The 17,774-nt window shown below is 41.0% G+C and overlaps 2 protein-coding genes across 3 annotated transcripts in view; one reads left to right on the top strand and one right to left on the bottom strand.

Moving 5' to 3' along the window:
* The first annotated feature begins 297 nt into the window (after positions 1 to 297).
* drc2 (dynein regulatory complex subunit 2) lies at positions 298 to 15,312 on the top strand. The gene is made up of 10 exons (XM_079693628.1): positions 298 to 402; positions 924 to 1,005; positions 1,646 to 1,808; positions 2,971 to 3,138; positions 5,381 to 5,550; positions 8,834 to 8,984; positions 11,150 to 11,308; positions 12,670 to 12,888; positions 14,417 to 14,572; positions 14,971 to 15,312. The coding sequence occupies exons 3-10, from the start codon at positions 1,665 to 1,667 to the stop codon at positions 15,268 to 15,270; spliced, it is 1,467 nt and encodes a 488-aa protein (XP_079549754.1). The 5' UTR covers positions 298 to 402; positions 924 to 1,005; positions 1,646 to 1,664; the 3' UTR covers positions 15,271 to 15,312.
* A 1,953-nt stretch (positions 15,313 to 17,265) lies between these two features.
* strn3 (striatin, calmodulin binding protein 3) overlaps positions 17,266 to 17,774 on the bottom strand; it is a 31,524-nt gene continuing 31,015 nt past the window's right edge. For both annotated transcript variants that reach the window (XM_079693627.1, XM_079693626.1), the window contains exon 16: positions 17,266 to 17,774. This exon is cut by the window's right edge and continues 1,889 nt beyond it. The gene's annotated coding sequence lies outside the window, so the exon portion shown is untranslated.

Raw genomic sequence — 17,774 nt, forward strand, 5'->3', positions numbered from 1 at the left:
CTATGCAGCCAAATGTAGTTATTTGATCCAGCACTGATTTTGAGTCATTATGTCACATGACCTAGCAGTTATTGAAGAAATATGCAAATGTTTCCATCCAAATATTAATAAAACGTATTTAAAGTATTAAAATGCAATAAAAAGAGGTGTGTTCAAGAAATGTATGCTGAGTGAATTTGCTTCACATTCACACGATCGGGACGCTGTCGATTTATTAAAAATATTTGTTTTCTTGTGTAATTGTAAAAGTCATTCGATGATGGTCCCTAAGTGAAAGCCTCGTTTCGCGGAGAAGATCTCCCCGTCGTAATACAGCCAGCAGCAGGGGGAAATGACGCTGCTGGCGGGTCTGCGAATGTCTGTCGAATATCCAGCCCTGATCCAACCTAAAACTTCACCGCGGTACTTATTATAGAATGACTGTAGTAAAGAAACTGAGATTACACTTCCAAAACTCACAGGAAATTATTATATCTCAAATGTATCGGGTAGTAGTGGTGGTCTAATATTGGACAGTGAGGTGCGCTGAAGATCGAAAGGTTGCGGGCTCAAATCCCGACTGGAACACCACCAGTATGCCCTTGAGTAAGGCACTTAGCCCGCAGTTACTCCAGGGAGAATGTCCCTGTATGGTAATTGTAAATCGCTGTGTATAAAGGCGTCAGCTAAATGCAATGTCATCTTGTAATGTAGCCTATGCCTAAGCATCAACACAATCAAATTGATGCCAAAAATATCCAAAACTATGGTGTTGTCTATATATTTTGGATTTCCTCCTTATTGTTTACATGTTAAACTGTTTTATATTCTCAGAATATGCGGCACTACACATTCCCTCGGGGCTAAACACATTTGTATTTTATTAATTTGATCTAAAAGTTGTTTTTAGACCAAAATGTCCACTCGTCTGTCTCTCTCTGTAGCTGTTGCCATGGAGACTGATCTCAAACACACACACCACTGACGGTTGCAGCGTAAATAAAGTCCGACAACTTGATCCCTAAAGTAAGTTTACGTTATTAATTTAACCTATTTTATACAGGCTATGTATTCTACACAAGGTGACGCTATTAAAGCCTGAACAACGTTTTGTCTTGGGCGTTAAATTTACGTCAAAGGGAGACGATAAAGACTGTTTTTACTTTAACTCACCTTGGCTAAATTGGCATTGTTTTAAGGCTAGGCTAACTAATGCTAATGATAAGTACCAAAACAACAGTGGAGATTGTGCATGTCCTGCATTCAAAATATAAGTATATTACCTACTTATGTCCCTTGAAATGTTTTTATGCTCCATGTGTGAAAAAAGGTTTTAACATTTGACCTGAAGTGAATGTATTGTTTTCTGTTTTAATTTGTGATCTGTTCTATGCTGTTGTTGTTGTTGTTGTTGTTGTTGTTGTTGTTGTTGTTGTTGTTGTTGTTATTAGGATCAAAATGTAGGCTACTTAAACTACTAAAACTAAAACTAAAACACCTTATGCAGAAGGCCCATTGCAGAATATCACAAGTCATGTTATTGTATTATAACTGTGTACATTCATGTGTTCATCACTTCAAGGTTGAGTCTTATGTGTTATTGTTTGAAGAATGAGTGACTCACTCATGCCCCTGTTTCACACATAATCCCTTACTGCTGAACCAGAGGAGGAAGAAGAGGAATCATGCCGAAGAAAGCCAAGAAAGGTGGAGCAGGAAAAGCTGTAGGAAAGACGGAGGAGGAGAGGCTGATGTTCCTGCAGCAGAGAGCTCAGGCTGAGGAGGAGATGAACCGGAAGAAGGAGGAGGTCCTCACCCTGTTCCTGAAGGTAACTCTCATTTATATTCCTATTTATTAATCACTCAATGTTCAGAGTTATTAGAATAATCAGAACTCACTTTAGTTCATAAACTCAAAAAGAAGGATTGGAAAATTGATGTAGTGTAACGCAAAATGTCACTTTTTTTGTTGAACATTTTATTTATTCCACAAATATATAACATACATGGAGATGTACATAAAAATCACACCTGCCTCAGTTTACAGTCCACTTGAATCTACACGTTATTGCTCACATACACACACTTTTACCATCCTTGAAAAACACAATTTCTTGAGTTTTGACAATTTTAAGTCTTTTAAAAGTATGTGTTTTTGTATAAAAACCAGAGGAGACTGTGAAGTCCACCGCAGACGGACCACTTTTGGACAAAATGTCCTCTCCGTTAAAGGCAGCTCTTTGTGGAACAGCCTCCCAACTGAGATACGGGATTTTCCCACTCTCAATAGCTTCAAAGGTCAACTCAAAGAATGGTTGAGAAACACACAGACGTGCGATCACCGCTAAATGCACTTAACAAAGGGGTATCTCCTCTTGCACTTTAGGCATCTCTTGGGTCTTCTCTGCACTTTACATGTCGTAGCTGCTATTGTGTATTAACATGTCATAAATACTTGGGTATGCTGCTCTTGCCCTTTTGCACTTTTTGCATATCATGTATTTATTTTTTGCGATGTGTATAATTGTCATGTTCTTAAATGTTTCATGTGAGGGACTGCGGATGGAAATGAGCTGAGAAATGAGGGTCATTTTTGAGATGAAGCTTTTAAACGTGGTATATATATTCACCATTTGTGTTCACCTAACATGCACAAAGCCAGAAAATATGCATTAAAAAAACCCAATAAATCCGTATTTCAGGGAGCAGCTCTTTATCCTTAACTCACTAGGCAAAGTGCTTTACATAAATGAAAGACATCAAGAGCATTAAGACACATATTATGAAATGACATTTAAAAACACTCATTAAAAAGCAACGATATAAAACATGAATAACAAAGGTACATGAATAAAAGTTACAGTGCAGTGTGAGATGTGAATAGTTCATTTAAAAGCAGCGGCAAAAAGAAAAGTCTTCAGCCTGGATTTAAAAGTAGTCAGAGTGGCATCCTTAGAAATCTAAACACCTTGTTTTCTCTCTGGTGATCAGGACAAGCTGCAGAAGGAGGAGAGGAACGCGGCGGTGAACCTCCTGAAGCTGAACGAGGGCTGGAGGTCCGTCCTGCGTCAGACTCGAGCCTCCGAGCTGCGGAAAGACCTGACGGTGCTCAGCCAGACGTTTGAGAGGCAGCTGGACGGCCTGGACAGCGTCGTCAAGGTGAGCCGCCCTACTGATGACCTCACTTCCTGTCAGAGAGGGCAAAAGTACACACGTCCTTTACTCAAGTAGAAGTACAGATACTCGTGTTTAAAAATACTCTGGTGAAAGTAGAAGTACTGACTAAACTTCTTTACTCAAGTCAAAGTAAAGAGGCTTTGAAATGTACTTCAGTAAAAAGTACCCATAACTAGCAGCTGTTTTAAAGAGTACCTGACCTCCCTTTATATTAATAGAACAATAATGTCATTGTTAGCTAATTAATGTTTCCATGCTGAACAACGGCAACATGACAACGTTTTCATTGGTCCCTCTTCTTTAGAAAAGACCAGGAAATGATGGATACACGGATCGTGTTCAAATCAATAGGCACGCAATGACTCTAAATAATAATGATCACGCCACCAAACACACATTCAGACTAAAGGAACCAGCCTGTTTGGGAAATGAGAGAAGTAGAAAGTACAGGTATTTGTGTTCAACATGTGAGAAGTAGAAAGTACAGGTATTTGAGTTCAACATGTAAGAAGTAGAAAGTACAGGTATTTGAGTTCAAAATGTAAGAAGTAGAAAGTACAGGTATTTGAGTTCAACATGTAAGAAGTAGAAAGTACAGGTATTTGAGTTCAACATGTGAGAAGTAGAAAGTACAGGTATTTGAGTTCAAAATGTAAGAAGTAGAAAGTACAGGTATTTGTGTTCAACATGTAAGAAGTAGAAAGTACAGGTATTTGTGTTCAACATGTAAGAAGTAGAAAGTACAGGTATTTGTGTTCAACATGTAAGAAGTAGAAAGTACAGGTATTTGTGTTCAACATGTAAGAAGTAGAAAGTACAGGTATTTGTGTTCAACATGTAAGAAGTAGAAAGTACAGGTATTTGAGTTCAACATGTAAGAAGTAGAAAGTACAGGTATTTGAGTTCAACATGTAAGAAGTAGAAAGTACAGGTATTTGAGTTCAACATGTAAGAAGTAGAAAGTACAGGTATTTGAGTTCAACATGTAAGAAGTAGAAAGTACAGGTATTTGAGTTCAACATGTGAGAAGTAGAAAGTACAGGTATTTGAGTTCAACATGTAAGAAGTAGAAAGTACAGGTATTTGTGTTCAACATGTAAGAAGTAGAAAGTACAGGTATTTGTGTTCAACATGTAAGAAGTAGAAAGTACAGGTATTTGTGTTCAACATGTAAGAAGTAGAAAGTACAGGTATTTGAGTTCAACATGTAAGAAGTAGAAAGTACAGGTATTTGAGTTCAACATGTAAGAAGTAGAAAGTACAGGTATTTGAGTTCAACATGTAAGAAGTAGAAAGTACAGGTATTTGAGTTCAACATGTAAGAAGTAGAAAGTACAGGTATTTGTGTTCAGCATGTAAGAAGTCAAAGTAAAAAGTCGTCAGAAAAATTACCCATAATCCCCTCTGTTTCAGCCCTGTTTTCAAAGTGCTGATTCTCTGTCTGTTACTTTAGATGAAAATAAGGAGCCCCTCCCCACGCCCCTCTGAGAGACAGTTGTTTACAAAGAACTCAATGGTGCTCTAGGAGGTGAGGGGGGGGGGGGGGGCTTGGTTGCTGATTTGCTAATGGTTACTCAAGACAAAACATCGTTATGACATCATAAAGTGGCCAAAATTTGATCAGTTCATTTTCAGACAGGTTTTTATAAAAACACATGTTGATGTAGAACAGACATGAAGAAGAGGGGACACATGTTGATGCACAAGAGACATGAAGAAGAGGGGACACATGTTGATGCACAAGAGACATGAAGAAGAGGGGACACATGTTGATGTAGAAGAGACATGAAGAAGAAGGGACACATGTTGATGTAGAAGAGACATGGAGAAGAGGGGACACATGTTGATGTAGAACAGACATGAAGAAGAGGGGACACATGTTGATGCACAAGAGACATGAAGAAGAGGGGACACATGTTGATGTAGAAGAGACATGAAGAAGAAGGGACACATGTTGATGTAGAAGAGACATGGAGAAGAGGGGACACATGTTGATGTAGAAGAGACATGGAAAAGAGGGGACACATGTTGATGTAGAAGAGACATGACGAAGAGGGGACACATGTTGATGTAGAAGAGACATGGAGAAGAGGGGACACATGTTGATGTAGAAGAGACGAGAAGAAGTGGATTTGACATAATAGGTGACCTTTAAGTACACTAACGAAGTATCTGTACTCCTCTCCTCCCCCCCTCACTTCCTGTCTCTGTCTCTGTGCCTCAGACCCTGGAGCGCGACCTCCAGGCTGCGGAGCGTCAGTCAGCTCAGGTGCGGCGCGTCCACCTGCAGCACCTGGAGCAGCTGTGGGCGCAGCAGCACCAGCAGCTGGAGGTGGAGCAGCAGCAGTGGGAGAGCGTCCTGCAGCAGCTCACCTCCAGGTTCAGCTCCGACAGGTCAGTGTGCCCAGCCTGAGGTTAAAGGTCAACTCTGTGTCTAACGCTTACCCTCCCATTGGTCCTCAGCAGAGGCGTAAGAAGTAAAAAGTGGAGAAATTACATATCCCAAAGACGACCATCTCTTGTTTGGCTGTGCTTCTATACACCGTCTGAATCAGTGGCGGCCGGCCCATAGGGGCGCTAGGGGGGCCGCCCCCCCTCTTCCCACATGTTTGATTGTCATTAAAAATTAAAAATAAATTAAAAAAAATATTTCCAAAATATATATTTTTTATTTTTATTTTTATTTTTAAAGAACAAGGTAAATATGATATAGATGGTATCAGTAAAATGTATAATCTACAACAAAATCTCGTTTAAAATTGTTTTACGATGTCTAAAGTTACTGATAAGTCACATGTTTCCTGCCTGGCCGCAGCGTGTATCATTACCCTCTCTCGTCCGGGCGGTAGAAAGGAGCCCTCAGCCAGAGCAGCTGCAGCCAACAAGCTAACTGTTGCTATCTGTAAACTATGCCGCCGAAACATAATTTCAGCCAATCAGCGTCGTCAGATCTGATGCTCAAAGGGCGCCCTTTCAGCGCCCTGGCCTGTGTGTCTGTGAGTTGTTTGGACTCGTATCCAAGGTGACGCTACAGTAGTTGTCTGCAGGTGGAGACTCCGGTGCTAGTGGATCGCCGGAGCTGTAGATTAACATTTGCATGCTTATTGTAGTAGTAAGGGCAATGCCTGTGGCACCATGGAGCATATGTGTGGGCTGGACCTGTATTTTACAGGAAAGGAGTGATCAGAGGGTCGAGTTGTCGATTCTTGTTCAGTTTTCATCTTCCTCACCCTCTCAGACTTTGAGTTGCGCGCGCTGCTAAAGAGACGCGCTACCATGGAAACCAAACAATGGTGTAGCTGTATTAAAGTCCGAGTGGAAACATTCGTGAGTAAATCTGATTTTGTCAGAAATCGGGAGAAATGCGGGAGTCTCCCGCGAAAATCGGGAGGGTTGGCAAGTATCACACACACACACACACACACACACACACACACACACACACACACACACACACACACACACACACACACACACACACACACACACACACACACACACACACACACACACACACACACACACACACACACACACACACACACACACACACACACACACACACAGTTCGTATTTAGTCTCCTGATTTTAAATGGGAATTAAATCATTTGAGTCTTCCCAAAGCACCAGTGTTCTGCAGTTCCCCCCCCTCCCCTCTAACATCACCAGAAGTGATCATTTAAGGGGTCATTTCTCAAAAAATGATTCCGGGGGACGATCCCCCGGACCGCCCTAGTATGGTTTTGTCACCATTTCCATAGCCCCACCAAAAACATTTTCCACCAGCTGCCACTGGTCTGAATGTTTGTGTGTGTTTGTATGTGCATATATATACGTGTGTATGTATATGTGTTAGGGATGTGCATCTCCATCACTGAGGCCGATGCGATGCGCATCTCGATACGTTGCCACGATACGATACATTAACGATACCTTTGAAACACCAGGCGATGCGATACGATACGATTCACCCCTGTTGCGATACAGTTCGATATGATTTGATTCAACATTATGCGATTCGGGGCGATACGATGCGATTCAACATGATGCAAAAATAATGATACTTCAATATGGTACGACAGAGGATTTTTGTTTTATTCCTTATATGCAGCAAATCATACATTAACAAAAAAGTGCTTTACATATTTGGTAGTGCACATCCCATCATGCCGTTTATTTTTTTACCTTTAAAAGCTCTCCAGAGTACAATTGTATAACACCTCACAGTTAAACAATGTAAGGATGCATTGCTCATGATTAACAATGTGCAAATTACAGCTACCATAGAGCAATGCCCATACAGCTGCCAGCCTGATGTGCTTAACACTCAGAGGCTAACACACCAGTGAGCAGAAAGCAGTGGTTTCTATCTGAACAATAAAGAAAACAAATAACCTTTCACAAACAGGTATTTCATAACTGCTTACAGTAAGGAAGACATTTAAATTATTATTGGCCGTCACAGGCTGCTGTAAGCTAAACACCTCTCTCTGACAGAACACCTCACTGAGTGATTTAACTCATATGTCTCACTTTCAGGTTTCTCTTTTCAGCCGCAGACCCCACGTCGCCTCTTTATGTGCGTCGCTAAGTTCCTCGTACTACTTGTGTACTTTAAAGCGGCTCGGCATCGTTGACAATTTGCGAGTGATTTTTCAAGTTGACCGTCTGTAGTAATAGTGCCGCGCACATATACCATCAGGACGTTACTGATGGGGTGCGGCTGCGGAGTGATACTGTGTGTATGCAAGTCCGCATCTAGGACGGATCTATGTATCATGGCTGTAGACCTGTTAAGTAATAAAGATACCTCATACAAAGGTCTACGGATACCTTATTACTCTCCATGACCTGCGGTCAACTATATAGCATAAATGACTATTACACCGTCTTTCTTGAACAATCCAAAGTGTTGCCAAACGTTTGATTTGTAGGTATTTTTCGCTGCGCTGTGTTTCTCTTTCTCCTCAACCTCCGTGTGTGTTGATAACTGAGACTCTCGTTCTCCGTAGTGGCGAAGCAAATATCAAAGATCGTCTCTGCTGAGCGTTGACAACATGAGGGGATTTTATATGAATGAATCGTTTTTTTACCGATGCAAAGACGCTACGCAATCGATGCATCGCGAGTTCAACCCGGTTCAACCCAAACTGTAGCCGATGTGCACTCTTTCAACCGGTGCACTCGCATCTTGAACGTTTATGCCGGTGCACCGATGCGAATCGGTGAATCTTAACATCTCTAATATGTGTATAGGTATGTGTGAATATTTATGTGTGAGCGTGTGTGTGTGTGTGTGTGTGTGTGTGTGTGTGTGTGTGTGTGTGTGTGTGTGTGTGTGTGTGTGTGTGTGTGTGTGTGTGTGTGTAAGTAGATACGTGTGTAGATATTTCTCATTTCAAACAACCCCTATGTACTTTTTCGTTTTTATTTTATTTGAGTAGTTTTGTTCTGTAAAAGAAATAGAAGTAGTATGTTTGGCTGTTGGTGTTAATGCTACTGCCTGCATAAGCTTAATAAAAGGCAGGTTTTCCTTTAAATAAATCAGATTACATTTTCTACAGGTAACTAGTAACTGTAAAGGATTACATTGCCCCTCCCAACCCTGTGTACAGACACACATTCAGACAGACAGATTCCTTGCTTTAAAGTACGGTACTGTCTCTGTTTCTTCCAGGGAGCAGATGTTGTCAAACGCAAAGCAGAAGCAGGATGATCTGAAGGACACGTCGTTCGCTGTGGAGCAGAAACACAAAACAGTGATGTTGGAAATCCACAAACTGTACAGCGACAGCATCGCAGCGTACCACAGCGCTCATCACGAGAGGGTAAACACTGAAACACTCCTCTCTCGCCTGCTTCAGAGAATACCATCAACTAGATTGAAATCTGATCCAAAGCCTGGTCTGGGTTCAGTCAGCTGTCTGAGAGGACCACTCTTAGTTTGTAGAAAGAATATAGGTATGTGTGTCAGAGAAAGTCAGGGATTTTAGCCTTTGCAGACCATTTACATGCACCTAAACCTAGGGACCACTAGGGAGGGGTCCCGAGCCCGGTATTAAACGGGCGCCGGGGCTGAATTATCAAAGACCGTGGTGCCGTTAAGCTCCGACGTTATCGGTCTTTTTATCGGTACTGGAGATATTTAAAAGATATGTCATGTGTATTATTGCTACACAAACACTTATTGCAGTTTTAGTGTCGCCAGCTCTGTTTCTAACACCCAAAAAGATTGCAAAATGCGTCTATGATTATTTTTTGTATTTTCGATCTTTCCAATCCAGACGAAAGATCTCTCCCCCGTCTGTGTGCGAGGGGGCGGGGCAGTTTACACACACGCAGCTGCTACATGCAGCAACACACACACACTGCGGAGATGGCGGAGAGAACGCGCTCCGAGGTGTGGTTAAACTTTACCCGTCTCGATGCTCCTTACCAAAAGTTCAATAAGAGTTTAGCCTGTAAGGGCGGTAACACGAGCAGTTTGTCTAAACATTTAGTAAAAGTGCTCCACATCCAGACGGAGGAATGCACCGACTGTCTTTCTAGTAGCTCTGTAGCCCCGTCCACGAGTAACGTTTCCCCGTCAGGTGTTCTGTATGCTAGCAGCAACACACGGAGTTAACTACATGATACAAACATGGGTTAATGATTAGAGGAAACTGAGTTATTTATTTAGTTAAAGTTTCAGCTATTCTGTTCACAGTTCTATCATCAGATTATTTAATACGATTTGTTAAAACATTTTTGTTTCTTTTGAGGTGAAATATTATTTATTTAATTTAAATAAAAAGCAATGTTAGTTTTGTTCACAATTTATTTAGTTAGTTTACCTTTTTTTCTCCAAAAGAATCGATAAGAGTACCGTTAAAGGACCGGATCGATAAGCGGTATCGATAAGAGTAGTAGTACCGTCCCTAGGGACCACACTACAGGAGGAGGAAAACCCCAACATGCATAAAGGTCAAGGGTCACTTACCCTTCTCTAAGGCTGGAAAACGAATTCAAAATCCAAGTTCTGACATTATGTTTCCCTGTCTTCACATGGGAAGTTTGAATAATCTAAATCTTCTTATTGTGGGGACAAAACTATTTAAAATTGAAATATTTGTCTGATCTATATTTGTCTTAAAGGTGGGGTAGGTAAGAATGGAGAAACCAGCTGGAGTGCGCTAGAATTTGAAAATACACAGCCAAAATAAATGTGCCACTTCCTTTAGACTTCCTCACAGAGCCCCTCCTCCAACACACACGAACGCACACATGACCAATGAGGGCACGAGATAAGTTTGTGCACAGATGGAAGGCTGATGGCAGGTAGGCCATCCAGTTACTTTAGCCGGCTCAGATGATTGGTCGTTACAGCTCCACGGCTTCCAGAGATGAAATATTTGTATTTATTGTCAAAGCATTTAATTTATTCATTGCTATCGGGATGTTAAGAGCATTCCATGGAATATAACAACAAGTGTTTCTGAAGTGAATTACCTACCCCACCTTTAATTGTCCTGTTCTTACCTCTGTTAATATAGTCATTACAAGACAGCTGCATTTCTGTAACACACTGCAGGTTGTCATTTATTCAGTGTATTAAGTGTTTTAGTTTTAGTTTGTATTGTCTTTTGTATATATTTAAAAGTCTCCTATTATCCTGTTCTTCATCCATATATCCCAGGTCTCGGATATATACAGAGCCTGTCTCTGATTGGCTGAAACACCAAACAGATCATTGCAGCATGTAGAAGAGACATGAAGAAGGGGATTTTAAATAATAGGTGACCTTTAAGTTTGGTGTAAATAATTGTCTCTAATCTTTTTTAATGCTAAATAGTTTTTCAAAAATATTTCCTTTTTTATATTAGTTATATTTTCCCTCTTCTCTTACGAGTTAGTCTCTAATGTTGTTTATGTTTGCACGATGGTACACTAAAGCAACCTCCCCGCGTGTGTGAGCGCGCCTGGCTCTGACTGTGACCCTCCTGCCTGTGCTCAGCTGCAGTCTCTGGGCCTGGAGGACGCGGAGCGGCTGGACCAGATGAAGAGGAAGAACCAGAAGGCGGTGCAGGTGGGCTCTGAGGAGGACAGCCTGCCCTTCCTGCACTGCATGAAGCAGGGCCTGAAGGACGACGTGAGGAACGTGAAGAGGCTGCAGGTGGAGGAACACACAGATATGATGGGGGGGGGGGGGGGGGGGGGGGGTTTCCACTTTAACCCTTAGATGCCCGAGTGCCTGGACCCTACTCTCTTCCATAAGTGGGTCAAAAAGGACCCGTATTTTTATGCCATTTTTTTTTGTCATTTTGGTTCAGAAAAATCACTTGTATAATATTTAGTATTATATTTTGGTTCACACTAGAAATATTTTATATTTAATTGTTCACAATTTATATTTTTAGACATTTGTTTTACATTTTGAACATATCGATGCAAAGATCTCCGCTATTCTGAGACCCTCACAGTATTCCAGTCCCTTTTCAAAACTCATCTCTTCTTCTCTTGTCTCCTCATAGCCCACCCCCCATCAATGCATGCTGGTTGATCAAGTTTGATAGTCCTATACCCCCCACCCTAACCTTCCCTTATATTGTAAAGCGATTTTGAGTCCTTGAAAAGCCCTATAAAAATATAATGTATTATTATTATTATTATTATTATTATTATTATCATTATTATTATTATTATTATTATTATTATTATCATTATTATTATTATTATCATTATTATTATTATTATTATTATTATTATCATTATTATTATTATTATCATTATTATTATTATTATTATTATTATTATTATTATTATACTCACAGGTATCAGATCTTGGCTGTGTAAAATAATCTTCCTGAGAGGTGTCACGTGTGATGTCGTCTGTGTGTTCCACAGTGAATGTATTCCTGACAGCAACAGGTAAGAATCAAAGGTTCCCAGAGGATCCCATAGGAAATGCATGCGGGTCATTTTTGACCCACTTACGGAAGCTTGGGGTAGAAATACAAAAACTACAATTTCTTAAAATTTATAAAATGTGAATGGCATGATATCCAAAACATGTTTTTTGAGGAATAGCTGGAATATGAAATGATAAGAAAATGCAATTACAAAGATACATCAAGAAAACCACCTCACCGGGTCCAAAAGGACTTAAAAGGGTTAAGAGGATGAAGTTCCCCATCATTCCTGATTAAACTTGAGCTTTTTGGAGACGGGTGGAGGGTGGAGGGAGGAGGGGAGGAGGTGCTGCCGTACTGACATTTATTGTTTATTATTGACATTTTAGTTTTAGCTGACTGGTTTTCCATTTATTGTCTGTCTGTTTGTCTTCTGTCTGTGTGGGGTTTAGTTTGCCCTGGTGTTTAGCAGTATTTCATTGTTACTAGACCTATTTTTTAATAAAGTGAAGATTTGTTTACCTACTTTTGATACATGCTCTGATAGAATAACTGTATGCTGTTGGAAAAACCCAATAAACAAAGTAAAAAAAAAGAAAACACCTGTGGTCTCCTCCTCTCTCAGGAAATGGTCATCAACATCCGGGTGCAGTTGACCTCGAGCCGGACGGAGAACGTCTCGGTGGAGAGAGAGCTGACGGAGGCCAGGGATCAGATGAGGAGCCAGACTCAGGTGCTGCGAGACTATCTGACAGCCAATCAGACGGTGGCGAGGAAACAGCTGACCGATGTCACCATGCAGAGCGACCAAACCGTCAAGAAACTGCAGGCGGTCATCGCCAGGGTAACAGTCTCACTTCCTGTCTGTCCACAGCTGTCTATTCTTATCCCGTAACTTGAAAAATATGTTGTGCAATCAAGCTTCTCGTGTGCAATAGACACTTTCAAAACACGTGTATTATTATGCCTTTTGAGGTCTTCCCTCTCCTGGAGGGGGTTCTATAGGTTTTAGTGCATGTCAACAGGCGCTTAGACACCGCCTACTTTTCCCAGTATAGTTCCGATAGTTCTTGAAATGTTGCGTTCACAACAAAAAAATCCGGAACTAGAACTTAGTTCATGAGAAACTTTTCACCTACTTTTTAGAAGTAGAAGCCTTCCCCAACTCCGGGGACTCCGGGTGGCAGTATACGCCGTGAAGTTGTTTGCGTTCTGCCAGTAAACCCAAAGCAGAAGAAGAAGAAGTGACGTCAGCGGCTTCATTTGCCTAATCCTATTCAGGGACTTATTCTGGTGTGAACGCGATCTGTACTTAGTTCATCAGAACTAAAGAGTTCATCAGAGCTAAAGAGTTCTGATGAACTAAGTACGGCAAAGTACTTGGTGTGAAAGCCCCTAATGGTCAGCAAAGACTACAATCTATAGCCTCATCCCAATACCCCTCCTCGACTCCTCTCTTCCCCTCCTCTGGGACTTGACCCGGAAATCGATCAAGACACGCCATTTTGAAGGACGTCCCAATAGCTGAAATGCACACGGAGGGGTCGAGGAGGGGTGAGGGGGGAGGAGACGAAAGGGAGGAGACGAAAGGGAGGATACACGCGAGCGGACTACGCGGAAATGTTTTCACTACTCGTGTATGAAAGCCCCGCCCCCACCTTCACACCTGGCCCCGCCCCCACCTTCACAGCTGGTCCATTTCAACAGAGGAAAACCGACAACTGGAAGATGAGTGGAAAACCGTCACATAAATGTATAAGTGCTCACAGCTCCGTGGGAATTATTATGTGCAATTCATTTCTAAGAGGCTTTCACATTACTATAACTATATTTGTATTTAAATGTAGGCTACGTTTTACACCAAAACAGAACACAAAAGCAGGACCAACCATCATACATTGAATTCCTTGACTAACAAGAGAAAGATTCATTCATTTAAATAAATATTTAACAACAAACGGGCCGGTTCTAAAGGGTTATTCAGTTAAGCCCGATGAGAGGGGATACAGCTGTGCACATGTCATCATTAACAGACGTCGTTTAAGAGTGACGTTTGAGTGAACGAGGAAATACCAATTAATACCTGAGGACTCCTCTGTCCTCGCGTCACCTCCTCCTGTCTCTCGCTCGCATCTTACGGAGGCGGAGCTAAGATGCAAGGAAGGGACGCGAGTGAGGGAAAGGAGGAGTCGAGGAGGGGTATTGGGATGAGGCTCATGTGTTCCCTCCAGAAGGAGTTTCTCTCTCTTTTTTTGCCTCAGATGTATACTTATTTATTTCTAGAATGTATGATTACCTTCTTATCTGCACTGTCCATTTCCCCCCTGTGAGAAGATATGGTTTCCCGAATACTGATTTCTGTGCTGATCCAGGGTCAGAAGGTCTTACGGGTGGCTGAAATGTGTCGTAAGATGGAGAGCGAGCAGAGGACAATCTCTTCACTGATCCCTGCTGAGGAACAGAGGCAGGAGGAGACTGGAGCTGAGGCAGAGGAACCAGGGAAGGAACCAGGAAAGGAATCAGGGAAGGTAGCATGTGATTCAGAGCTAAGGATATCTTAACCTTTCCAACATTTCTATCATTTCCCTTTATCCACTCAGTCACTAAATCGACATTACTGATGATTGTAGGTATCAACAGCAAAGCCTACAGTATTATCACAACACAATAAAGGTCATTAAGGTTATCCATATTGCCCAGCTCTACTTTGAATACTAGTTAGGGTTCTGACTTTATTATTGGTTATCTGGATGTTTCTCCGGATGTTTCTCCATTAAACAAAAGTCTATAATCCATAAATACATTTCAAAAGTTCAACGACTGGAATAATCAAGAAAAAACACATTGAGTGGATTTACTTCCTCTGAAAAACAAAGTGATGAATCAAAAGGTGAAATGTTGCCTTCACTGTCCTCTGTGTCTGCAGGAGATGTCAGCGCTGTGTCACGTGACGCTGAGCATGAACACCTCGCTGCTGCAGAGAGAAGCTCTGAGGAGGAACAGAGACGCTCTGATGGGAGAGAACCAGCAGCTGAGGGTCCTGCTGAGGCAGCACCTGGACGCCATGACACTCACTGACCACGACCTGGAGGAGGCCCACCCTCTGCTCAGCGTGTACCGCGCCCCCACCACCTCCACACACCCCGAGAACCAAAGGAAACACCCCGACAACGAGAGGAAACACACCGTCATCGAGGCCGTCCACGCCGCCAAACACGCGCTGTGACAGAGAGACTGAGATTATATAAAAACTGACTGTTTATCAAAACTGTGTTACTTTTCTGAATATCATCACGTGGTCATGCATTCTAATAGCTGTGTTCTCTTTCTTGAAATATTACAAATAGTTTCCCTGAATTTATTGTGAAATTGATTACTTAAAAGCTGCGTTCAACCACATTTCTATTAGGGCTGCTCAATTAATCGTATTTTAATCGCAATTACGATTTTGGCTTGGAACGATTAATCGAAATAAAACGATTTTTTTCCTTTTTTTTCTTCAGTTGAAATATAGTTAAAGTTCAGGGTTATCAACTGTTAAAAACATAGTTCAATTTCTTTTCAATAAATTGATGTTTTCAAAGTAAATGGATAATCGTTTTTAAAAATCGTGATATCAATTATTGACCCAAATAATCGAGCAGCCCTAATTCCTATCCAATTAATTTTACCGCGCCCCCCACCACCTCGTCATCGAGAGAAACACCGTCATCGAGGCCGTCCACGCCGTCAAACACTCGCTGTGACAGAGACACTTCGATTATATAATTATATATTTATCAAAACTTACTTTTCTTGAAGAATGTATGCTTGAATATCAACACTTCATCAAATAACTGTTTCTGTCTTGAATTATTCAAAAGTCTCCCTAAATGTATTACTAATATACTTAAAACCTGCGTTCAACCACATTTTCCAAACTCTCTTGTTCAAATAATCCTAGTTTCTTGTATTAGAATTCGTTTTTGATTTATTTCTATCCCATAAATCTTAATCTTATGAACATTCAGGTTCACCAAACACACAGGTTCGGATAATAAAATACTATTTCATGGAGCATAACCTTTGTTTAGTGAATCGGAAAAGGGTCCAAACCAGTAAATAATGAACCAGACCCAAAGTAATTAGTCAGAGGTGTTCACATATTTTTGTCAATATAGGTAAGAATGGAGAAACCAGCTCGAGTGCGCTAGAATTTGAAAATACGCAGCCGAAAAAAAATGTGCCCCTTCCTTCAGACTTCCTCACAGAGCCCCTCCTCCAACACACACGAACGCGCACATGACCAATGAGGGCACGAGATAAGTGTGTGCCCAGATGGAAGGCTGACAGGCAGGTAGGCCATCTAGTTACTTTAGCCGGCTCAGATGATTGGTCGTGCTTTTTACAGCGCCACGGCTTGCACAGATTACGTTTTTTTTATGTATTCATTGCTATCGGGATGTTAAGAGCATTCCATGGAATATAACAAAAAGTGTTTCTGAAGTGAATTACCTACCCCACCTTTAATGTTGACAAACTTTGTTTTGTGGTCCCGGCATTATGCAACTTGTTGAACTGGTCTGGTTTTTCTAGGATTTCTTTTAAAATCACAAAATCCTGTGTTAGACCTTTCATCTCATCAATACACGTTTTCACTTTTCGGACAATAGGACTACGGTAATTAACTCAAAAATATATCCACATTTTAAGGCAAAAAGTTTGAATATTTTGGACAATATTTAAGATTAGAAGATCAAACGTTACAAGTTGAGACAGAAATTCAATCTAAATTGACCCGGGAAGACCACAAATGCTTTAAATTGGAATACAAAAGCGATAATTCAAGTAGTGACCAATCATTTTTCTTATCTAGAATGTAGTATGAAACCATCCAAGTAATTTTTGTGGCGATTGGATGAAAGAACCCTTCACAATAGGTGTGTCTCAATGTCGAGGACGCTTCCTTGGTAGGACAAGTCCCTCCGAGTCAGGTCCTTCAGAAGCGATGCAAGAATCCTTCCTAGCCGTCGGCGGGACTCGATGACGTAGCATCCTTTAAATAGTGGCTCTGAAGCATCCTTCCTCGACATTGAGAAACACCCTCCGACATAAAAAAACAGTTCAAATTGATCCCAAGGACGTCAGAAAGGTCATTAAAAGATCAACGGAATATCTAACTGAAGTCTTGAGCTTTTATTTCGACGCATATTTGACACAGAATGAAGAGCGGAGCAGCAGCCTCTGTACAGGTACACCATTTAATAGTTATAGACATTTTATATACATTTCAACAGTTGTATTCTGCTATGTGGTACAATCTTTCAAATCTGCTGTTTCATAGTTTGTAAATCAAAAAGAAAAATTACAAAACTCATCAAAACTCGCAAACTGATCTTTTTTTTTCCATTTTTCTGGAAGACTAGAAAAAATACTTTTATTGTATTAATCATGCATTACACAAACAAAAACAAAAGTCTTTTAGTTACACAGTAAGTTGTAGCGTGGGTGAAAAGAAAAATAAAGATTTGTGATGGAGACGCTCGTGTTACAAATCCCTTCAGTTTAAAAAAGTTAAATTAAAACCACAACGATGAAATAAAACTCTGGTCGGGATGTTTTCGGCCAATCAGGTGGCAGCTTTTTTGTTTGAAAACCGGCTCCAGGAGGCGTCTGATTGGACCGTTACTCCTGGAGCTCAAACTGGTTCTTAATACCTCATGAGGACGAGACAAAAAAAATAAGATATAA

The sequence above is a fragment of the Notothenia rossii genome (genome assembly GCF_949606895.1).
Source record: "Notothenia rossii genome assembly, chromosome: 7".
In the NCBI taxonomy this organism is placed as follows: domain Eukaryota; kingdom Metazoa; phylum Chordata; class Actinopteri; order Perciformes; family Nototheniidae; genus Notothenia; species Notothenia rossii.

What these genes read in the sequence shown, in the direction of transcription:
- drc2 (XM_079693628.1), top strand. Translation starts at nt 1,665, where the DNA reads ATGCCGAAGAAAGCCAAGAAAGGTGGAGCAGGAAAAGCTGTAGGAAAG. An exon ending in TCCTCACCCTGTTCCTGAAG is followed by an intron (nt 1,809 to 2,970) that starts GTAACTCTCATT and finishes TCTGGTGATCAG; the next exon opens with GACAAGCTGCAGAAGGAGGA. An exon ending in TCCAGGTTCAGCTCCGACAG is followed by an intron (nt 5,551 to 8,833) that starts GTCAGTGTGCCC and finishes TGTTTCTTCCAG; the next exon opens with GGAGCAGATGTTGTCAAACG.